The 24,431-nt window shown below is 48.1% G+C and overlaps 1 protein-coding gene across 1 annotated transcript in view; it reads left to right on the forward strand.

Annotated features, from left to right (window-relative positions):
- PARN (poly(A)-specific ribonuclease) overlaps positions 1-24,431 on the forward strand; it is a 114,406-nt gene that overhangs the window by 40,182 nt on the left and 49,793 nt on the right. The window contains exons 16-20 of the mRNA XM_056122375.1: positions 873-948; positions 3,658-3,768; positions 4,100-4,169; positions 19,735-19,790; positions 21,322-21,408. Coding sequence (XP_055978350.1) covers positions 873-948; positions 3,658-3,768; positions 4,100-4,169; positions 19,735-19,790; positions 21,322-21,408 — 400 coding nt within the window. The remainder of the gene's footprint in view (positions 1-872; positions 949-3,657; positions 3,769-4,099; positions 4,170-19,734; positions 19,791-21,321; positions 21,409-24,431) is intronic.

Here is a 24,431-nt window from a genome sequence, read left to right on the forward strand (position 1 = left end):
GACTCCTCCCAACTTAGTGCTCAGGGTTCCAGCAGTGCGAGGTCCCAGGAATAACCCTGGGGCACATGCAGAGCTGGTACTTTGATCCTTTGAGCCATCTCCCTGGTGTTTTCTGAATTGCTGCCAAGAATCCTGGAATTTTGGTCTATTTAAATATGTTATTTTCAAATACACCCATCATAGCGGAGCCGAAAAAAAAGTCAAACAAAAGAAATCGGAGAAAGATTAGAAGTATATCAAAATGTGAACATCAGTTGTCTTCAGTGGTACAATTGCATTTTTTTTCTCTTTTGCTTTCTCCTTTATTTCGCTGGAGCGATAGCACAGCGGTAGGGCGTTTGCCTTGCAGCCAGCCGGCTGAGCCGGGTTCGATTCCTCCGCCCCTCTCGGAGAGCCCGGCAAGCTACCAAGAGTATCTCGCCCGCACGGCAGAGCCTGGCAAGCTCCCCGTGACATATTCGATATGCCAAACACAGTAACAGCAAGTCTCAAAATGGAGACGTTACTGGGCCTGCTCGAGCAAATCGATGAACAACAGGAGGACAGTGACAGTGTTTTCACTTTCAATGCAAGTATTCAATATTAGAATGCATAATGTGTTTTTAAATAGATTTCAAGTGCATATATTTCCATTTTCCTTTATGTTTTTTTTTTTGGACATATTTTCTTATCATGAAAATTCAAGTTTGCTCACTTGCTGTGCTCCCTTTCCTGTAGTGACAGCAAAAGTTGCCGCTTCTCTTTCATGTTGGCGACTCCTGCGTTTCTTTAAGGGACCCAGGGGGCAGGACTAGGTGATCCTGTGCCCCCGTTGTGCTCAGCCTCTTCATTGTCACCCCAAGGACATGAGCGCTCTGCTGCTTGGTTTGCAGGACATCATCAACAATACTTCCCTTGCGGAATTAGAAAAGCGGTTAAAAGCGACACCATTCAGCCCTCCTAAAGTTGGTAAGAGAGAACGTGCTCGGGAACCCTGTGCCCCCCCCCCCCCCTTTCTCCTCACCCCCTGCCAGGAGGAGTGTTGATGTCTACTGTCTAGGGCAGGGACCTGCCCTGGGCATGTCACTGCACATCTGACCCTCAGCTGCTCAGACTCCATGTTGTCACCATTTCTGAATAAAGATGATCTGATAATCTCTACTCTTTTTTTTTTCTTTTTGGGTGACACCTGGCGATGCTCAGGGGTTACTCCTGGCTCTGCACTCAGGAATTGCCCCTGGTGGTGCTCGGGGGATCATATGGGATGTTGGGAATTGAACGTGGGTTGGCCATGTACAAGGCAAACAACGCCCTACCTGCTGTGCTGTCGCTCCCGCCCGCTAATCCTCTATTTTTATGGTTTGGTTTGGTTTTGGGGCCACACCTGGTGGTGCTCAGGCCTTCCTCCTGGCTCTGTGCTCAGGGATCACTTCTGGTGGGCTTCATAGGTGGTTCTGGGGATTGAACCCCGGTTGCGTGTGCAAGGCAAGCTCCCTCCCTGCTGCGCTATTGTTCCAGCCCCTACATTTGTTTGATGTTAATAGAGAGTTGGGAAGCCCGTTCATTGAGAGATCTGGCAATTGACGCTTCCGGCTTTTATATCCTAATGCTTGAAATTCTTCCCAAACCTGATGAATTCTCTTTTCTGTGGTACATTATTGAAATAGTGACAGGGGCTGGAGCAGTAGCACAGCGGGGAGGGCGTGGGCCTTGCACGCGGCCAACCCGGGTTCGATTCCCAGCATCCCATATGATCCCCTGAGCACCGCCAGTGGGTAATTCCTGAGGGCAGAGCCAGGAGGAACCCCTGTGCATCGCCAGGTGTGACCCAAAATGCCAAAAAAAAAAGTTAAAAGAAATAGTGACAGAGGATCGGTGATGAGTTGCCAGGGGCAGAATGAGAATCTACTTTGTGTCTCTGAAGAAGGTCTGGCTTTCTGGCTGAGAAGGGCGTCTTTAGCCCTGCCTGTGAGTGGGGTGGCATTAGAGTGGCCCAGAAGTAGGAGGAACGTGTCTAGGGCTAGAGGTGTTTTGCCACCTCTTTGGCTCCTACACAGGCATTGGGATAACCTTCCACGGTGCCTATTAGTCTGGTTGTGCTGCTGATACCATGATTGGCGTTCCATTAGCTGTAGCCAGCAAGCTCCTACAGATAATAGGACTAGTGATTCCAAAATTGACAGTGGAAGTACTAAAGAGCCAGGATCATAGTTATTCGCCTCCCTTTCTGGTAACAGTTCAAAAAGGAATTAAGAATAGGGGTGGAGGGGAGAAAACTCTAGACCTTCCTGTAACAATATAATGAAAGTAATTGATTTGGCCATTAGGTATTTCAGCTGGTGTTGGCATGGAGGCTAGCACTTAAAATTTTTTTTCTCAAATTTTTTTGGCAGTGCAGGGATGGAACTTTAGTCTCAGGTACAGTGGTACACCTTACCATTGAGCCACCTCCCTGGCCCCTAAAGATCCTCTTAAAGAGCTGTGTGCTGAAATCAAAAGGGACACAGCTTCGTCATGGTCAACGCCTACGTTCGTGCTTTTGATTCTGTTGGGACCTTTTTTTTTTTTCTGGGTCATACCTGGCAATGCGCAGGGCTTCCTCCTGGCTCCGCACTCAGGCATTACTCCTGGCGGTGCACAGCTGACCTTATGGGATGCTGGGACTCAAACCCGGATGGGCTGCATGCAAGGCAAACACCCTCCTTGCTGTGCAATTGCTCCAGCCCCTGTTGGGACCTTCTTGATCCTCTTTCAGTCTTATTTTAGGAAATCCGCATTTATGTTAGCTTCCTTTCCATAAGCTATTCTGGTCTCTGTAGCGCACATTGCTGGACACCCTTCCCAGATGCTGTCCCTTAGCCTCTGTGTCAGGATGACGAAGGAGCCAGGTTAGATGTCTCTGGTGATCAGGCCCTGGGCGCCAAGGGTGCGTCCTGTGGGGTCTCATCTGTTTCATCTGTTCCTGGCATTCCATCTGTAAGTGTGGAAACGAAGTAAAGGACAGTGGTGATCGAAGTCTGGTGTGGGTAGGGGTCCCTGGGGCAGGGCTTGGTTGCAGTCACTGGCTGTTTGCGTGTCCCCGTGGCCTGTGTGTGAGCTTTCCTTTCTTCCATGAACTCCTTGGTCCTCCCGAGAGTCAGAGTAGGCGAATCCTCACCTACGCTTTACCGAGTGGCGGCCCAGGGACACGGAACAGAGGGCGATGGAGACTCAGTCCCAGCCGAGTTCCCGTCACCTTCCTCTGAGCTTTCCGTGTGCCTCATCACTCAGCATTGGCGACAGAGAAGAGCCGGCCCCGAGCGGCCTCCTGTGCGCCTGGGCGGGAGGCAGGAAGGCCAGTCTCGGCAGCAGAATGGACACGGCGGGCCTGTACGTATGAAGCATTAGAAGAAGAAATGAAGAAGGGGACTGGAGCACAGTGTTTGCCTTGCACGCGGCTGACCGGGTTTGATTCCCAGCATCCCATATGGTCCCCGAGCACCGCTATGAGTAATTCCTGAGTGCAGAGCCAGGAGTGACCCCCCTGTGCATCGCTGGGTGTTGGGACCCAAAAAACAAAAACAAAAAAGGAAATGCAGTGGGGAGGGTTGAAAGTAGGTCGCTTTTTTCTTAGGAGAAGGTGTGGACTCGTATTTTGTGGTGTCCTTAGGAAAATGTCCTTTGCTCTGTTCTCTTTAGAAAGTGCCGAAGGTTTTCCGAGCTACGACACGGCGTCGGAGCAGCTGCACGAGGCGGGCTACGACGCTTACATCACGGGGCTGTGCTTCATCACCATGGCCGACTACCTTGGTACTCCTGCCCTTTGGGGCCCGCAGACGTGCAGCACGGCTTCCCACTTCCCTTTTCCTGCATTCAGTGACCTGCGTAGAAGGGGGAGGGCCCAGTGGGGGGGTAGGAGGAGGGGTGGAAAGTACATGACACCGCGGCTTCTCCCTGCGCTTTTTATCCTTTGGAATCGCACCGTCGGTTTCAATGCAGTTCTCTTTTTTTGGCCACACCCAACACTGCTCAGGATTCTTCCTGACTGCACTCAGGAACTACGCCTGGCGGTGCTTGGGGGACCACATGGGATGCCGGGGATTGTGTGATTGTGTAACCCTCTGCATCTTTTCTTCGTTAGGCTCCTTCCTTAGTCCTCCAAAAATCCATGTGTCTGCCAGATCAAAGCTCATTGAACCTTTTTTTAACAAGTAAGTAATCAGTGATGACCATCCCAGGTTCCCTCAGGGGTCGAACTTCGGTTTGGTATGTCGTTTACACAAGATGGGCTCCTGGTCCATTTGTAGTTCCGTATTTCTCATCTCTAGCTACTCTGATGGTTTTTGTAAATAGAAAATGACCTTTGGGAGATAATTTATTAAATATAATGGCTTAAAAAAAAGCCAGAAAAGGAAACAAAACGTTAACCTAAGTTCTCTTCAGGGCAAAGAACTGATAAATTGGACACTTAAATTGCCTCCAAAGGACACGTGTGTGTGTGTGTGTGTGTGTGTGTGTGTGTGTTGTTTTCACACGTGCGTATGTATGCATAGGAGACTGTGTGTATATCCATAGTGTAACTGTGGGTACACACACAGGCCTAACTCCCCCAGCACACTTTACGTGTCAGATTATTCCTTATGCTTGTGTTCTTTTGGGCTGAGGTTGTTTCTTAGAAGATGTTGGTTATGTCAGTGGGTTTTAAGGTAACCCAGGTAGATTTCGCATCAGTTCTGGCCTACCCCTCCATCCAGTGAAGTGATGTTGGCTCATATTCCACGCCCCTCGACTGCTGTGAGAGGTCACTGACTCGGGGGGAGCTGAAGGACAGTGGTCTTAGAGCCTCTCGGGGCTGTTTCTGTAGAGGGTGCTGGATACTATTTCGGCAAAGTTGAGACTCGCGTGTCGATGCAAGCCTCAAGCAGACCCTAGTTTTGCTCTGTGTCGGAGTCCTAAAACTCCATCTTCACCCAGCTTTCCTAGCAAGGGATCCAAGAGGACTCCAGACAGGCCAGACGGAAAAGGGCAGCCTTCACTTGTCGCTCTCCCTGGGAGAAAGAGCTGCCTTCTGAGCACTGCCTTGCTTACATCATTGCTCTCTGCACTGTTTCACTGTTTTATCAGCGCTGCAGGATAAGAGACCGTCTGTTTCAGGTGTCTGTATAAACAGAGCGACTGTGTGTGCTTGGGTGCCTGGGCTGCAGAGGCAGAGAGTAATTCCAGATATCTGGATTCCCAGCTTCTGAGTTTGGACAGTCTAAGTTAGTGAATTTTTTTGTTCTTTTGAAGTTTTCAATTTCCGTTTTATTGAGATGAATAGGTCGTGCCTCTGAAGTTGAATTGATGACCTTGCCTACTAGTGAAATCTGTTGAAAATGTTTAACAATTTCTGTGTTAGTTATAAAGGATATAACCTTCAGTTTGCGTAATAAACCGTCAACCAAGTTTTTTCACATTGATTTCCTATAACAGCAGTTGTTTTTGGTTTTGCTTCTGAAGGTTTTTTTTTTTTTTTTGATTGAGATTCTGTGTAAGTTAGTGAATTTTACCATTCTGGGGCTTCTCGCATTTTTCGTTTGTTTTAGGTCACCCTGGCAGTGCTCAGGGGCTACTCTGTGCTCGGGTCCATAGGCGCAGTCTCCATAGTCCACAGCACGCGCGTCCCTATCGAGCTGTCTTCCTGGCCTCTCGTGTGCATTTTGAAAATCCTTGTTCTTTTTCCTATGGAAGTTCAGAGATAGAGGTATTAGGCATCTCAAAAGGTCTTTCAGGAGGGATAGTAAGTGGATAAGGCGTTGGCCTTCTGTGAGGCTGACCTGGGTTCGGTCTGGCATCCTGTATGGTCCTTAAAGGACCTGGTGGTCCTCCGAGCACTGCCAGGAGTAGTCTCTGAGCATCGCTGGTCCCAGAAACAAACAAAAAAAGGTCTTTCAAGAAGGACTGGGTAAAATAGTTTAGCGGAACTTGTAGAATAGTATTCTGGAGATTAAGTGGAATATTTCTGCTTGAGAAACTTGTCCTATTAACAGTGGGTCCTTGTGTGGCTAGTTCCTTAAGAATAGAAGGGGATGCTCTTCTTCTTGAGGGTGGGGGGTGCAAGGAGCAGCACCCCTGGTGGTGCTCAGGGTTTTCTGCAGGTCCTGCACTTGGGATCACTCCTGACTGTGCTTGGGGTGGGCGACCTTTATGTGTGCCGGGGATTGAACCAAGGTTGGCGTGATTCCTTCCCACCGTCTACTATAACTCTGAGCCCATAAAGCGAATTTTCTTAACTTTGAGGGGTTGTGTACCTTTGTCGGTCTTTGAAGCGGTGTGTGTCAGACCTGGAATAGAGGTGATACTCAGTTTGTCATTGCTTTTCCTTCACTTATATTTTTTGGGGGGTAGAGAGGAACGACCATGTATGATGCCTGGAATTGAGCCACCCAACTCGCTGTGGTGTGGCCCACCAGCCCTCCTGCCCCTCTTCTGTCTTCTCCTTACAGGATGTTGAATGAAAGAGAGAAGTTACTCACTTTTAAATACTTAAGGCATTATTCCTGCCTCTCTGTTAAAACCAGCTTCTTATGAAATCAGGTGACAGATGTCAGCCTGACTTGATAGAGGCTGCATCTAGGGGTTTTTTTTTGTTTTTTGCTTTTTGGGTCAAACCCGGTGATGCACAGGGGTTCCTCCTGGCTCTGCACTCAGGAATTACTCCTGGCGGTGCTCGGGACCCCATGGGATGCTGGGAATCGAACCCGGGTTGGCTGCCTGTAAGGCAAACGCCCTACCTATTGTGCTATTGCTCCAGCCCCTGCGTCTAGATTTTGAGTAAGTCAGTTGACTGACATGAAGAACAGTTGAAATCAGTGTTAGGTTAGCCGAGGTAAAAAGGCTAACCACAACTTTTTTTTTTTTTAACCTCAGTTAAATATTGCTGATAGTATGTAAGACTTTTATTCAAAAGACCTGGGCAGCAGAGACACAGATTCCTGTTTAATTGGGACATGAGCCCATTTAGATTTTTCTCCCCCCAAAACCTAGATGCACACCAAAAATAGTTGAGGATTCAAGAATCCTCCTGTGATGTTGCACTGAAAATTCTTTTCTAATTTGATTTTTTTCTTGCTCTCTTTTTCCCATTTGTCAGAGAAGAATAGTTTCTTCATCTCTGAAGAAAAAAAAAATTCGGCCTTGAAGCACAAAATAGGAACTATTTTTATTATTCTTCACGGGAATAGTCAAGCACAGTCCTTCATTCTTCCCTTATTTAGAAAGTGGGGGAAGCAGCATTTGAGCGGGGAGTGTGCCCTGGAGTGCGCGGCTCAGGGTTCATCCTCGGCACAGACCTGCATCCCAGGCATAGTGCTGGGAGCACCCCCCAGGCACTGCCAGGTGTGGCCCAGAAACCAAGCCGAATCCAATGAACACCTGGATTTTGTCATTTGATCTTTGAATTTTAGGGTCATCACCTGCCTTGGCCTAGGGAGCCTGGTTCTGTGCTGGGGCCGTCCAGGAAGTGCTGGGGAACCGAGCTTGTCAGGGTTTTAACGCGGGTCAGCTGTGTACAAGGCAAGTGCCTTAATTCCTGTACTGTCCAGCTTATAATTTTGTCTTTCTTTTTTTTTGGGGGGGGTACACCCAGTGGTGCTCAGGGCTTACTCCTGGCTCTGTACTCAAGGATAACTTCTGGAGGAACTTGGGAGACCATATGTGCTATTGGGGATTGAACTGGGTCAACTATCTGCAAGGCAAATATCACCCCCCCCTTTTTTTTTGCCTTTATTGCTTTTTTTTTTTTTTTTTTGCTTTATACTGCTTCTATCTCTGATTTTTGTCTTTTGTTGGTGGAGGTTTTGTGCTGCACCTGGCACCTGCAGCTCAGGGCTTACTCCTGGCTCTGTGCTCAGGGGTCACTCCTGGTAGGCTCAGAGGTAACATGGGGTGCCGGGGATAGAATCCGGGCTAGCGGTGTGCAAGGCAAGCGTCCTACCTGCTGTACTGTTGCTCCTACCCTGATTGTGCCATTTAAAAAGTACCTGGGCCCAAGCATGAGTTCAAAGTAGGTGTGCGATGTGTGAGTTTGGTAACAGAACTAACTGTCCTCTGGCCAGGTGATGGACGACCGAAGGAAAAGGAATGGAGGAACGGGGTCGCAGACTGGCTGGTAATTAGTGGCCCATAGTCTGGTTGTTAATCAGTGGCTGTTTCTTCTTTTCACAGCATTCATTATATAGAAATCACGAAGGGTGGGGATACACACGATTTGGCTGAACACTACAGTAAACAGAGGCAGAGCCCCTCCTTCAGGAAAGTTCTAGATTAACTCAAGGACACAATCTCCTCTAGGGGTTCAGCACTCTAGACTACTAGGAGATCGCTCAAGGGCAGGATCCATCTAAGGGCATATTGCTTTCTCCTTTCCTTCGCTAGTAATCCATTTAAACAATCCTGTTGAATTTCCTTCTTACTAATATTTCTAGTCATTTCGTATGGACACAATAAGAGACATCTTAAGCTTAAAGAGTGGTTCTTCCTGGGGACATCTTGCTATACGACCCAGACTGTAGTGCTCAGACGAGATTGGTCTTTCCCAACTCCAACAGGGTTCTTACTCAGTTACTTCTTTTTGGGTCATGACAGTTTGTACTTCTTATGGCGCTCAGCTTGTCCCTTTTTGATGCCAGCGTAGCTTACTGCTTGCCCTGGGTCCATCCAAGTCCCTCGCCGGGACCCTTTTTGGGGGTGTTAGGAGGTAAGGACAACTGAGGCTTAAGTCAAGTAAATATGATGGATACCCAGGAATAAATATTATTTGGTATTAGTTAACTCTTATGTTGTGAAAACATAGTTTCAACTGTGTTTCTGTGTCTATAGAAAGAGGACATTGCTAAACCATGCAAAGGACCTACAGGAAAGAGAAAAGCAATATAAGATTAGGAGTGCTGATGGAATCGGGTGTGCCTCGGGGGCACGTGATGGGAAGTAGCTCAGTAAACCTAAACTCCAAACCAATGTTATCCAACTCTGGCATGATAGTACAGTGGGTAGGGCGTTTACCTTTCATGTAGCGGATGACCCAGGTTCAATCCCAGCTTCCTATATGGTCCATCAAAGCACTGCCTGAAGTAAACTCCTTTAGTGCAGAGCTAGGAGTAACCCCTAAGCGTTGCCAGGTGCCAGAACAACAACAACAAAACAGAAACAGAAACTGAACATCTTTGTAGAAAATCGTTGAATTCCTGTCATCAAATTGTCTCAAGAGGTTGCGGTTCTAGAAAATGTTTGGCAGATTTTCTAAGGGTTTGTTTTGGCACCATACTTTTCCAAATGCTGGCTTACCCACACATGTGTAGTCTAACAAAAGTTGGGATGGACATCAAACTACACACATATGTAAATGATATTTTGTTCTTGCCAGATTTGAAAAGTAAACCTTGAAGGAAAATAAACTCCACCTATTTCTGCATTCTTCTTTTTTTTTTGATTGAGCCACCGTGAGATAGAGCATTACAAAGATGTTCATGATTGGGTTTGTATTGTTTCAACACCCATTCCTCTACAAGTGTTATTTCCCTGCTCCAGTGTCCCTAGTTTCCCTCCCCTCCACTACAGCCTGCCTCTATGGCAGGCACCTCCTCCCTCCCTCCCTCCCTCCCTCCCTCCCTCCTTCTCTCCTTCCCTCCCATTCTCCTCTCTCTCTCTCTCTTTCTCGTTTTAGGCATCATGATTGGCAATACAGGTATTTCTGCAAAATGAGCTTTCGACTGTGTCAGTTAGGCTTTTTGGGGCAAACTTGATTGAGTCAAGTGTTGAGAAATTCCCAAGGCAGCTGGCATGGCATCGCACCAGAGCCAGCCGGTACGGGGCGCTTCTGAGCAGTGTTGGTGAAGATTTTGCAAGGTACCTTTTGGTTTCTTTCCTGCCCACCCTTGTCCCCACTGTCGGATGGGGACAAGGTGATGGAGGAGATGCCCATCTAGTGATGGAGTTGGGCCCAGGCACTGAGGACGATCTGTTCTTCGTTTGTGTCGCAGCCTAAACCAGACTGGAAAATTAGCAATAAAAGATGCACAAGAGTGACATTTTGCAAAGAAGAAATAGGAAAAAAAAAAAAAGAAAATCTGACTTCGAGAAGACTGTTGATCAAAACTTTTCAAGCTGACAAGAGCTAAAACTCCTGCCTGTCCTGCCTGCTTTTCCTTGAGATTGTTCCAGAGGAGGCGTGAAAGACCCCTCGGGCCTGTGTTTCATGAGCAGTTGTGGTTTCTGCCAGACGCTGACTCTCTCCGTGGTGACCGCTAGGAGGGCTTTGGAGATGCCACTCTCCTCTGAGGGCAGTTTCGTACAGAGAGAGCGGCCCGTCGCTTCACGTGGCAGCCCTCTGGGAGTGAGGGGCCATAAAGGAAGCCTTGCATGCAGTTGGAGCTGGGGTGGACTCCTTGCTCTTGACCCAGATGTTCTGGATCTGAACCGGAATCCTCGGAAGGGTCCAGGTCTTCCTGGAACGCCACTGCTGCATGGGTGCCATTCCTTTCCCGGAAAAATGCGGTGAATGCTCCTTTGTGACCGCTGTCATTTCTGTGACTCGAGGGCCAGTAGCACGTGCGAAGAAATCAAGGCTCTCCATCAGCTCCATCCACCAAGTACCTTCTGCCCTTCCCCGCCAGCTCTGACCGGGTCCTGCCCTGGGCCCTCAGAGCGGAGACCTGGGTCCTCGTTGGGAAGCTGAGGCCTCACCCAGGGGCAGCCAGAGTCGGGCAGCAAGGTCTGTTTGCCTCTAGCGTGTGGTCTCCTGAGCACCCAGCCTGCGGCATGTTCCCGTCCGAGGCAGGGCACTGTCTCTGAGAGGTGTCCCTCTTCTTGGCCCTGGGCTCAGCAGTGATGCTCCCAGTGGCTTGGACTGGGCCATTGTTTGGGGCTGGTTTCCCCTGACATTTCTTTTTTCTTTCTCTCTCTCTTTTTTTCTTTTGGTTTTGGGGCACACCTGGTGGTGCTCAGGACTCAGGGCTTGCTTCTGCCTCTGTGCTCAGGGATCACTGCTGCTGATGCTTGGCGGGGTGGGGGCATCTAGGGTGCTGGGGTTGAGCCCAGAACTGCTTCGTGCAAGGCAAGTCATCATCTGCTCCCCCCCCCCCCCCCCACACCCCTGCTGTAGCACCTCTCTGGCCCTTCCCTGACATTTCATTCTGTTTTACAAACCGCACAGACCTTTGTATGGTGCTTGGTTTTAGCATTTTTACTGGATGTAATTGGATGTAATTGGCTATCTCTTTTTAAAGAGACCACCAACTGGGTGCTCTTTGGCACTATTGCGGCAACATGGGAAGATGCCATTGTTGACAACATTGACGAGGAATACCATCAACTGGTTCAGCACCTCCGTGATTGTGTGAGGAACGCCAAGAGAGAGATAGCCACAAAAAAATGCCTGTCTTCGAAAACTCTTGAGCTTATTTGCCAGCGTGGTTTGGCGCATGCCTCAAGCAACCGCAAGCTAACGTCCGAGCTCCCAAAGCAGTGCAGAGATGCGATCAAGGAAGACCTCAAAGAGAGAAGAGCAGAAGTGTTGGTAGATGCGGCAGAAACCGGGAAAAGTATTCGTAACGCCCGCCTGTCCTTCGCCAACTACAAGACCAAGATGACTGCCCTCCGACGTCCTGATGGATCTATCACATCTTCCAGAAGGGCAATGAAAAGATTATCCATGACTTCTACTCAAATCTCTTCGATAGCCATGTCCACTTGCCGACATACCAAATTCCACAGGATGGATATGTCGTTCTCAACGTTCTCCCTTCCGAAATCTGACACGCCATTTCGTCGGTAAAGAAACGAACAGCACCCGGCCCAGACAAGGTCAGACCTGAACACCTGAAGAACCTGCCGTCAGTACTCATCAATACACTGGCTCGACTCTTCACACGCTACCTGTCTGAATGCAAGGTTCCGTCTCAAAGGAAAACCAGCAGGACCGTACTACTGTTCAAGAAGGGAGACGTCCATGATATTGGCAACTATCGCCCGATCTGCCTATTGTCTGTCATCTACAAGTTGTTCACTCGAGTCATCCTAAATAGGATTGGCAGAACACTAGATGAAGGACAACCATGCGAGCAAGCAGGGTTCCGCAAAGGATTCAGCACCATCGACCATATCCACACAATAACCAAGCTCATTGAGGTTTCTCGGGAGTTCAAGATGCCGCTCTGTTTAACGTTCATTGATTTAAAGAAGGCCTTTGATTCTGTTGAGACGGAAGCGGTCATTGAAGCCCTAGCCAATCAGGGCATTCAAGCCCAATACATCAGAATCCTCCATGAGCTGTATTGCGGATTCACTACCAGGATCTCACCATTCTACAAAGAAGTCATCGTTGATGTCAAGAGAGGGGTTCAGCAGGGTGATACCATTTCACCGAAACTCTTCAGTGCCACCCTCGAGAACATCATGCGATGACTGGAATGGGAAGGAATGGGAGTGAAGATAGACAGTCGGCAACTACACCACCTCCGCTTTGCTGATGACATTGTTTTAATAACACCAAACATCAGCCAAGCGGCACAAATGCTGGCCAACTTTGACTGTGAGTGTGGAAAGGTAGGACTCCAGCTGAATCTTACGAAGACAATGTTTATGAGAAACAGCCTCATTCCTGACGCCCCATTCGCTCTCAACAGAACGGCCATCTCCGAATGCAACAGCTATGTGTACCTTGGTCGAGAGGTCAACATGACAAATGACCTGGCATCCGAGCTGCGCAGGAGGAAGAGAGCGGCTTGGAACACCTTCAAGAGCGTCGAAGAAATAGCTAAGAGGACGAAGAACCTCTGGCTCCGGGCACATCTCTTTGATTCCACTGTTCTTCCTGCATTAACGTACGCCTCAGAGACCTGGGCCCTACGCAAACAGGATGAGAACGCGATTCGGGTCTCCCAAAGAGGAATTGAAAGAGCTATGCTTGGAATAACACGTTTCACTCAAATGAGAGAAAGAATCCGGAGTTTCGACATCCGTCGACGATCAAGAATCAGGGACGCTGTCTCATTTGCCAAGGCGTCAAAAATCAGATGGGCTGGTCACGTAATGAGATTTAAAGACGACCGCTGGACTAGAGCTGTTACCGACTGGATTCCACGAGATGTTAGAAGACCGCGTGGCCGCCCACCTACCAGATAGTCAGACTTCTTCGTCAAGATCATGAACGATCGGTTTGAGGCTCTTCATGTTCCCAGAGCGAACAGATGCCATTGGGCTACACTAGCACGCGACAGGGACAAATGGAGACGTTACTGGCACCCGCTCGAGCAAATCGACGATTAACGGGAAGTTAAGTGATTAAGTGTAATTGGCTATGGTTCATCTGATGGAGACTGCTCAGGGAGCAACCCCTCTCCTTCCCCCTCCTCTCCTCTCTCCTGCTCCTACTCCTGCTCCTCTCTCCCCTCCCCCTCGCCCCTTTCTCTCCTCTCTAATTTCTCTTCTCTCCACTCTCTTCTTTCCTCTTCTCCACAGACTCCTCTTCTTCCTCCGCCCCTTTCTCTCCCTTCCTCTCTCTGCTCTCTCCCGCTTCTCTCCTGGTTTGTCATGCAGGGTCTCTGTTTAAGAAAGGGCAGGACAAATGGCTTTGGAACCTAAGGTGGAGAACAGCCTATTTGTCAAAACGCTAGATTGGGAATTGTGTGCCCCTCCCCTGGCATGCAGGTGACGGGTGCTGGGCCCGCTCGCTCTGCCCATGGGAACCCCGTGCTTGTGCACAGGCACTTTGGTGAGCACAGCAAATGAGCTTATGTCGTGAGAGGTGTCTGCGTGCCTTCAGTCAGGGATGATGGAATTGGTTTTCCCCAGCTCATCAGTGTGTATCACAGTGAGCCCTGGCACCTGCCTCCTGGGGGGCGCTTTCCCCGCTGTGCCCTGAAGGGAACTCCCAGACCGTTTGCAAGTACAATTGGCACTGGCAGTTGGTGGAGATTTCAATTTCCCTATAGAAGATTTGGGGGCTTGCAGGGAGCTACAAATAATTTACTCCTCAAATTGGATTGAGATTAGATTTTACTTACCGTTTCTCTGACCCTGTCTTCAGCGGTCGGGGGTGGGGCGGGCCTTTCCCACTCAGAAATTGCTTTTTTTTTCCTTTTTAAGAGAGATGTGTAGACTCAGAAGCTGCTGAGCAGAGGCTGGTTTTTACCCACTGAATGACATACTCAATGAGCAGTTTGGGGGCTGGAGGGCTTTGCTGGGGCAGGAGTCCAGAGTGCCTGCCATCTTCAGCGTACGGGCGTTCGCCTCTGCCCTCCTTCCACAGCACGCGGGCCTGCGTGTGTCCACGGCATTCAGCCCACAAAGCCCGTCTCTGTCAGACCCCCGCGGGCCTGCCTCACCTCTGTTGCGGTGGCTTTGTTGTTTCCCGACGGCCGGGGCGTGGGCGGGGAGGGGCGAGGCCGTCCTGGAGCCTCGAAGCGTGTCTTGATAGTCGCCAGCCTTCTTGGGTGCGGCTGGGGCTTCCCCTCCCGCTGCTTGTTTTCTTCAGCCCGCAGCATAAGCCAGGTTGGTTCAGACTGTTTCACGGCCTTTCAGCATTTGCTGGGCAGCTTGGGGATGGTTCCGATAAACCAGCACTCCGTTGTATCGCTCGCGGGAGCTGTGTCCTCTGGTTGCCAGAGTTCGGCAGAAGCTCGTGGGTAAGGAGGGAGCGTTTTGATGAGGTCCCAGGTGCCTGGTTTGTGTTGCTCTGTTCGGCGGAAGCCAGTCTTCCCTTCTGCCCTACCGGCTGGCGTGTCCTTGCGGGTGCTGGAGGGCTTGCATTTGCGGCTGGTCACAACACCAGCCTTGAACTGCTGCCATGTGGGCAGCCGGGAGAGGGTTAAGAGCCCTTCCGCCTCCTGTCAGCTCCAATGGCCCTCCAGCTCCCCCGCAGAGAACCTCTCTGCCGCCTCAGCGGGCCCCCTGGTTTCAGGAGTTGGAAAAGCCTTTGTCACTGCTTTTTGGGTTTTGAGGAGGCTGTGGCATTTGTTTGAATAGTTTTGTTTCCCTAAGCTGAGATGTTTAGGGCAAGCAGATCACTCCCTCATACTGTTTCCGAGAAGTTGGTGCGAGTGATTAGAATCTAGCTGATGGCTGGGCCTTCATTAGTAACAGTAAATCTTCTCCCTCCCCTTGTCCTGTCAGCTCTGGAACCAGCTGAACTGTTGCAGGGTGGGAAAGGGACACGTCCCAGTCTCTGCCAGAATGAGGGTTTGGGGATCCACATTTTGATAAGCCTCAGGCTTTCTTCAGGAAGTTTCCTGTTAAAATGCATTTCTTTTTTTTTTGGATTACACCTGGCAATGCTCAGGGGTTCCTCCCGGCTCTGCACTCAGGAATCACTCCTGGCAGTGCTTGGAGGACCCGTGGGATGCCAGGGATTGAACCTGGGTCGGCCGCATGAAAGGCAAAAGACCTACCCACTGTGCTCCAGCTGTCAAGGCAATTTTTTTTTTTTTTGCCATGCCTGGAGGTGCTCAGGACTTACTCCTGGCTCTGGGCTTAGGGATCACTCTTAACAGGCTCGAGGGACCATTTGGGGTGCTGGGGATTGAACCCAGGGCTGCCACTTGCCAGGCAAGTGCCCTACCCACTGTACTATCTCTCTGGTCCCTTAGAGGCAGTCCTCTGGGGCGTGCTGGCCTCTCGCATTCGGGTGAGGGTTTCTTACTGCTCCCAGGGCAAAGCTTGTTGGCTTGCCTCTGTGAGTGCCAGGGGGCAGGGGTGCATGGAGAGGGATAGTGCTTGGCAGGTGGCTGCATGTGCAGGCCAGTGAGAGGCTTCGGGACGCAACCCGGAGCTCAGTGTGCTGGAGAGTCAGGGTGAACTCACCCCAGTCCTGTCCTCCTAGAATCCTTGCAAAGCCTTGCTGTCAGGTGTGCTGAAGAGTAACTGGTTTGGTGGCCTCTAGCATGTGAACCTGAGTCTTCTTAGGATTGGATGCTGGTGTGAAAGTGGCCATCGCATCCACGGGAATTGGAGTCTTCTTCAGTGGGGGGGAAGCTGTCTACACTGGGTCACGATTCCGGCTCAGTGGCCTGGCTTTACCAGGTTGCTGGCAGCCAGAGTCCTCACTGAATGAGAAATGAGGTTTTGGGCCAGGGCGATAGTAAGCGGGGAGGGCATTTGCCTTGCATGTGGCTGACCGGGGTTCGATCCCCGGCATCCCGTATGGTTCCCCCAGCACTGCCAGGACTGAGTGCAGAGCCAGGAGTAACCCCTGAGCATTGCTGAGTGTGACCCGAAAAGCACTGCACTGCAGCACTGTCCTCCCATTGTTCATCGATTTGCTCGAGCGGGCACCAGTAACGTCTCAAATGGACTCAAATTGTGAGGTGTGTTGTTACTGTTTTTGGCATATCGACTACGTCATGGGGAGCTTGCCAGGCTTTGCCGTGCAGGCTAGATACTCTCAGTAGCTGAGAGGGGTGGAGGAATTGAACCCAGGTCGGCTGCGTGCAAGGCAAACACCTTACCCGCTGTGCTATCGCTCCAGCCACCCCCCCCCCCAAAACAAAGGAGAGAATTGAGGTTTTGCACAGCATTGGTCCAAGTGTCTCTGGGCTGTTCACAGCTTTGTTGGGAAGAGGGTGTTTTGCCCTACAGTGCCCAGGGAAGGAGCGTCCTTCCTGTGTCCCTAGCATTTCCGCTTGCCCAGTGTGGCTCCGAAGATGTCAGGAGGACCCAGACAGGAAGCATTTGATCTGGTAGCCCTCCCAGGAAGTCCTTGTGGGAGCCAGTTTGTGCAGGGTCCAAACAGCAAAATCTTTTTCACTTTAGAAGGGCAGCGACGTGAGCAGGGCACAGGCCCGCCAGCCACCTGGCAGGAAGGGCCGGGCTATTGGGAGAGTTGGCGTTGGTGACCACGGACGCTTTGCTCCAGATTTAGCGCATCTCCCAGCCTCATGCCTCCCTCGAGAGGCGCCGCCTGCCAAGTCACACAGAGTCAGTTTCCATGTCCTTCAGGCCCTGGGCTCTGCTGTTCTCCCTGGAGGCCGCAAGGGAAGAGCGGGAGGCTATTAATAATTCATTTACAACAGGTTTTTATTTAGGTGATTGAATAAGCAAACAAGGCAGGCCCAAAAATCTTCCGAGTGTCCTTGCTGACACCGTTTTTTTTAATAGCGAGGGTATTTTTATAGATCAGTGTAAGTATTAGAGAAGAAATTGCCTGTATATTGTTTGGCAGAAGATATTTTTAAACTTTTTTTTTCTGGAACATTTACCTAATGATCATTTGGTAGAGAGATCTCCCTTCTTAGTGGCCTTTCTGTCTGCATGGTGCCTGGTTTCAGAAAGGAAACGTTGGAAAAAGAAATGAAGCAGTCACAGACCTGCCTCTGTGGCTTTGCTTACTTTGGACTTCCCCGGACAGGCAAATACAGACAAGGGGCCAGGGGGGCTGCAGCTGCTACTGTCAGTGGGACTTTCTCTAGAGAAGCTTCCAGTCTTTGCCCCAGGCCTCTCAGTTTGTAACTTTTCTCTCACAGCTTTTAGTTTTTATATTTTAAAAACTAGAGTAAAAAAATTTTTTTATAAAACAGCTCAGTTTTCCAAAGCCATCCGTTGCTGCTTTTTCTTCTCCAGGGTGGTGAAGGGGTTTTTTTTTCCCCCCTTGGTTTCTTTTTATTCTAAATTTTTGGGTTTTGGGTCATATTCGGCAGTGCTCAGACCTTCCCCCCTGTCTCTGAGCTCAAGGATCACTCCTGGTGGAGCATGGGGACCATATCTGGTGCCAGGGATGGAACGTGGGTCAGTTGCATGCAATGCAGGTGCCCTCCCCACTGTACTATCACTCCGGCCCCTTTTTCTTCTTCATTACTGATGTAGATACTTTACAGAGTTGTAATCATGACGATTTCTTTTTCTTTTTCTTTTTGGGTCACACCCGGCAATGCACAGGGGTTACTCCTGGCTCTGCACTCAGGAGTTACTCCTGGCGGTGCTCAGGGGACCATATGGGATGCTGGGAATCAAACCCAGGTCGGCCGTGTGCAAGGCAAACTCCCTACCCACTGTGCTATCTCTTCAGCCCCATGACATATAATTTTGTGTGTATTTTTAAAACTTAAATTTCTTCCACAGTTTATTTATATTTTGATGTTTTCATAGATAGATTAAGACAAATGATAGAAATGATGAACGATAACTTCTTTTCCCCCACAAATCACGGAATATTGAGGCTGATTTTGACAATGGGTATATTCGGTAGCAGAGTAGTAAACATCCTCATGATTCAACATCTAGTCTCCCAGTGGAATTAGGGTTAAAATCTTAAATTATTCCAATGGTACTTGATATGTTCTATCTAGTAAAGCTTTTTTTAAAACTTGGGTTGTAGAGTTATGGGATCATTTTCGCGTTTACTAAGTGAAAAGTTGAGAATTATATGAAGCATATAAATATTGAGCCTTCTAATACAATAATTTCCAGGTTCTAGTGGGCAAAAGTAGTTAACAGCCACTGTCTTTGAGAACCTACTGTGTGCTTGGTTCCCATTGTCTTCTGACTTTATAGGTAGTGATGGTCGAATTTAGTAAAATAAATGACCAGATCAGAATAATACCCTTCAACCTATGTTAGTGAACTAAAAATAAATTTATCTTCATCGCTATAGGATTTGGTTCATTAAATTTTAGGTTGAGCAACAAGTTCTCAAACCACAGAATCCATGGCTTTGTTTTTTTCTGGCATTAGGAGAACAGTGTTATTTTTCCTGGTAGTTCCAGTTGTAAACTTGATCATGTCTTGCTTGGCTTTTGAATGCCTGGTAGTAGTGCATCTTAATTGCGGGTCAGTGAAGCCAAACTAATTGCTTGTTGGATACTTGGATTGCCTTTGCAGTTTGCTGAATCTCGCAGACTACCAGGGCCATGCAGGGACATCATTAGCTTTTAAAAATAAAAATCCTAACTAAAAATTACCCTCCAAACAAGAAAATGCCTGCTATTTTGTCCGTCATCTGGAAACTGAATTAAATGGCTTTGCAGTGAGTGCACCTAGCTTCAGAGTCTATTGTGGAAGGGGGTCTGTGGACTGTGATGGCTGATAGCCTGGTGCTAGTCTTGTCACGGAGACTCACTTCCACTGCACCGCTCCGGTTTTAAATGACTCTGGTGAGCAGCGCGAGCTCTTGCGATGGTCACTATTCTCACAGTCCAGTACACTGACCACTTAGAGATCACAGCAGATTTGCTCATTGGTTACAGACTGTGCAGTCCACACACTAAGGTAGTTAGTCCAGTGATTGTGCTTCAGGAAAAAAGGAAAAGAAACCGTCCTCAGCTCAGAAAACACCAGTTACCTTTACTGTTTGTCGGCATAGTTACTCCTGACCCAGCAAACTGGCTAGCACTCTCATTTATTTTCTCTTTCTCTGGCCCAACAAGGTGGCTGTGCAGAGAGCTTTTTTTGATTCATCTATTACTAATTTTGTTTATTTAGCAGCAACTGAGTGCTGGAAATTCTTTTTTTTTTTTTCTTTTTGGGTCACACGCAGCAAGGCACAGAGGTTCCTCCTGGCTCATGCACTCAGGAATTACTCCTGGCGGTGCTTGGGGGACCATATGGGATGCTGGGAATCGAACTCTTGTAGGTGTTTGTTCTCCTATTTATGATAACTATTTAGTTTCAGAGAAAAGCCTTGGGAGTGAGTTATGCAACCTTTAACTTTAGAACTAGGTTAACACAATCAAGAAACTTCTACTAAGAACATTAATAGATGCCTGTATTGTTGGTTTTTAAAAAATTTGTTGTTTTTCTTGTTGTTAGGTTATTTCTTATGAGAGTCATGGATATCCCGTACCTAAACTTGGAAGGACCCGACTGTAAGTGAATTTTATTTTCTCATTGTGTCTGCATATTTGGAGTGAGTGGTCTGGAAGGGCTAATGGGAAAAATATTGAAGGAGTTTTGTTCACTTAAAAATGGGCAGTGATTCTGCGGTTGATATGCTTAAGTTAATGACACCCTGGGGCTTCTTATGAACTCAACTCTTTACTTCTATTTTCCAGTTGATGCATAATTGAATTAAAAAATGCCTTCTCATTTCTTTTTACTCAGAACTCATAATTTATATCAGATACTTAAATTGATGATGTCTAACAAAGATACATAATAGGTTTTTTTTTTTCCTTTTTGGGTCACACTGGCAATGCTCGGGGATTACTCCTGGCTCTGCCTCCACTCAATTACTTATGGTGGTGCTCGGGATGCCAAAATCAACCCAGGTGCAAGGCAAGCACCCTACCCACTGTACTATCACTCTGGCCCCATAATAGATTTGTCTGTTTGTCTGTTTTGTGGCCACAATCAGTGGTGCTCAGGGCTTACTCCTGGCTCTGCATGCAGGAATCACTTTTGGTGGTGCTCAGGGAACCATGCAGGAATCACTTTTGATGGTGCTCAGGTGTGTTGGGGAATTGAACCTGGGTCGGCTGCATGCAGGGCAAGCACCCTCCCTGCCGTACTGTGACTCTGGCCCCAATAATAAATTTTTAAGATATACTTGCAATGTCGTAACTCAGTGAGTTCTTTATTTTCCAGCTATTTGAGCATGTATATCATTGGATTAGCAGGGTTTTTTTTGTTTATTTTATTTTTTCTCCTGACTGAAAACACCGCAGAAGGCTAGTAATGTCCTTGGGCGAAGGTTGCTGTTGCTTCTGCGTGTGGCCCCACCTTTTTTCACATCACCCTTCCAGTTCTTATTGCTCTCTCCTTGTCTTGGTTTGCTTGCCTTAGTACGAGCCCTCGGGAGGTAGCAGTGGGTGGGAGCTGTCATTGCAAGGGGAGTTGGAGGGCGCAGTTTATTGCCCGCTCTTCCAGATCCCCGTGTGAACCTGTCATTCTCTCGAGGAGGCTGCCAACTAAATATAGTCCTTGGGGTTAGCGCCAGGTGCCATCCGAGTGGTCGAGTCTCCTGCCCAGATTGGCACAGTTAAGCGGGCAGCTCGGGAGTAGAACCCAGGATTAAGACTCTGCCTCTGCCGAAGCACCAGCAGCCCATTTAATTGGCCGGTGTGTTATGTTTTGAAAAAGCGAACATGTGGGCAGCTAAATTGGAAGGAGAAAGTGAAATGTTTGCGAAGCCTCTTGAATGGACCAGGCTTCCCCCACCCGCCCCCTTGAGAAACTGCCTGGGAACCGTCTGAGAGAAAGCGTTGCTAGAGTCGCTCGGTTTCTGCTTGTTGCGGCGTCTGTAAAGAATTGGAATCTCAGCACCCGCCAGTCTTGAGAACTTCCAAGAATTGTTTGTAAACAGGAAGCATTCATGGCCATTCCCCAAGTCAGCTTGTTTCCTTTCACCTGAGAACCTCCCGTTCCGCTGTCAACCTTTCTCAAAAATTTGCCTTGTAGTGCAGCCTAAACGCGACCATGTTCTCCACGTGACCTTCCCCAAAGAGTGGAAAACCAGTGATCTGTACCAGCTCTTCAGTGCCTTTGGTGAGTATGTCACAGAGGCAGATGTTCAGGATCCTGCTGTCATTTTCATCTGGGAGGCCAGAGACGATACCAGCGGCTTCGGCATGCGCATCCCATAACATCGACATGCAAGGTTAAATCCCATTGTCGGAATAGTTGGGAGTTTGGTGCATGGCTATCTTTGTGCTCTGAGGAACTTTTAATAGCTCTCTAGCACAGAGTGCTGTTAATCCATGGAAGTCAAGCTGTAATTACTATGCCAGCTTTTACTGCTGACCAAGGAAAGTAAAAAGTTTGGAAGTGAGGACAGCTCATTTCCAAGATTCAAAGCAGAGGGAATATCTGTTTCATGGGGCAGACCTACTTGTTAGTCAGAGTAGATGAAACCAGATGTTTTGGAGGGCTGAGATGGACGATCGGGATGGAGGGTAGTGTGTTTGGGTTAGTTAAGTAAGTTAAATTCAGCAGTCTTGAGGCAGAGAGATGGTGCAGCTGGGAGGGCGCTGGCCTTGCTCACAGTCAGACTGAGTTTGATCCCTGGCACCCCATATGGTCCCCAGGCCCCGCCAGGAGTGATTCTGAGCACAGTCAAGAGTAAGCCCTGAGCACAGCTAGGTGTGGCCCCAAACTCCCCCTCTCCCTTGCTCATTTTATTTATTTATTTATTTTTGCGTTGAGGGTAGGGGGAACATTGATTAGGGTTTAGAAAAAAACATTCTGACAGGACATTTTTAGTAATGTCTGTCTTATTTTAACAAATGATTTAAGCGCTTCTCTTTGAAAATTCTTGTATAACAGCAAAAACCTAAAGACTCAATAAGAATGTTTAGTAAATGTTTAGTTATCTCAACAGACTAGTATTTTATTATTTAGTATAAAAATCAGACAAGGTGGGTTCCTTAAGGCTACTAAAAAAGATTATATAGAATCCAGAATAAAAGGAAGTGTCATTTTATTGTCATTGAGTGTTTTAGATAAGATTTAGTTTTTCCCTTCTTATGCCTTTCTGTATTTTCTAAAATAAGTGGCTATATGAGGTTTTATAAGTGAAAAAGCTTTACAGGCTTAGATTTTCAGAGAAGCGAGTGAGAAAGCAGTTAACGTTTTTGGAAAGTTAGCCCAATCTTTGAGGAGAGTCAAGTCAAATGACTACTAGTTCTGCTTTTCAGATTTAAATACAGATAAATAAAATAAATGCAACTGAACTTCAAGGTTCGTTTCTTTTTTTTTTCTTTTTGGGTCACACCCGGCAATGCACAGGGGTTACTCCTGGCTCTGCATTCAGGAGTTACTCCTGGCGGTGCTCAGGGGACCATATGGGATGCTGGGAATCGAACCCGGGTCGGCCGCGTGCAAGGCAAACGCCCTACCCGCCCGCTGTACTATCTCTCCAGCCCCAAAGGTTCATTTCTTAAAAAACTGTTATTTCTTGTCTTGTTGCATTTTTAATCACTTTGTTAAGCTTGAATTAATTAGCTGAAGTAAAAATACTCTCTTAAATTTTTTTCCATCTTAATGCAAAACAAAATTTGTTGTGTGACATTGAGCTAGTCGCCTCTGTATTTTGTTTCCTTGTGAAGGAAGTAATAATAGTAAAAATGATGAGTCCGTTTGGCACATCAGTGCAGTAGGAACGGAGGGTGTCTTTTTGTTGTTTTGTTTTTCTGACAGTGAAACAAGGCAGTTTTTGTTTGTTTGTTTGTTTTTAATTAGTGAAGCACCATGAGGGGCAGTTGTGGACTTATAAGTTTTTGTGCTTGGCTTTCAGTTATACAATGATCGAGTACCCATCCCTCCACCAGTGCCCATCCCCCACCACCACAGGTCCCAGCATCCCTCCCACCCCCCACTCCCCCATCGCAACGCCGCCCCTGTGGCAGGGCATTCCCTTTTGTTCTCTCTCTCCTTTTGGGCGCTGTGGCTTGCAAAAGAGGCATCGAGTGGCAAACATGTTTGGTCTATAGTCTACTTTCAGCATGCATCTCCCATCCTGGGCGGATCCTCCCAAGGCCCTTTACTTGGTGCTCCCTTCTCTAAAACAAGGGAATTTTTAAGTATTTCTAGCCACTGAAAATTTTTAGGAGTTAAGTTTCTTTTTAAGTGGTAAATTCTAGTGATGCTGACTTTAAAAAAATCGACCCAGGTGTTGTAGGAGAACCACAGTCTGGGCTTCTCTTGCCTCCAACTTCCCTCCCATGAGTTCTTGTTCCTGCCCGGATCCCTCTGCCTGTGTCTGTTTCTCCTGCTTCCTTCCCCCCTCCTCTCTCCCTTCAGGAGGGACTCCTTTCTCTGTGCCTTTTCTCCTTGTTCGTTTTTCATCATGCAGCTTTTCTTTAGCCAACATTGTATGTTTCTTGTGTCTTGCTATATTGGTTCAGTTCGTGCTCAAGTGGACACCTCCCTCCCTATGCCCCCCATGGTTTTTTGTTTTTGTTAAATTCTGTCTTTTGAAAGAGCTGGGGTTTTTTAGGTTTGGTTTGGTTTGGGGGCCACACCCAGTGGTGCCCAGGGCTTACTTCTGGCTCTGCACTCAGGAATCCCTCCTGATGGTGCTTGTTTGGGGTCCATGTGGGATCTCGGTTACCCATGTCGTCTGCTGCGTGCAAGGCAAGTGCCCTACCCTCTGTACTAACCCTCTGGTTGAAAAGAGTTGTATTTTTGAACCTATTTGGTCTCTGAGTTTTGTTAGTGATCTTTACAACCTTGAGTCCAGAACTTAACTCTGAGGGAACATTCTTTTGTTTTTAAAACAAACTTTTTTGTTTTCTTTTTTCCTTTCTGTCCCACATTGGTGGTACTCAGGGGTTACTCCTGGCTCTGCACTCAGGAATTACTCCTGTCAGTGCTCAGAGGACCGTATGGGATGCCAGGGATTACACCCGGGTTGGCTGTGTGCAGGCAAATGACTTCCCTGATGTACTATCACTTTGGTCCCTAAAACAGTTTTTTTTAGTAGCTTTGCACCATCCTCCCCCTCACTCATCCCCCAGTTTCTCTCTCCTCTTGAAGTTTCAAGCTCTGTAGTGCTGAATTCCTGATTAGAT

Source organism: Sorex fumeus, unplaced genomic scaffold (assembly GCF_029834395.1).
Source record: "Sorex fumeus unplaced genomic scaffold, SorFum_2.1 ptg000045l, whole genome shotgun sequence".
NCBI classification, from domain to species: domain Eukaryota; kingdom Metazoa; phylum Chordata; class Mammalia; order Eulipotyphla; family Soricidae; genus Sorex; species Sorex fumeus.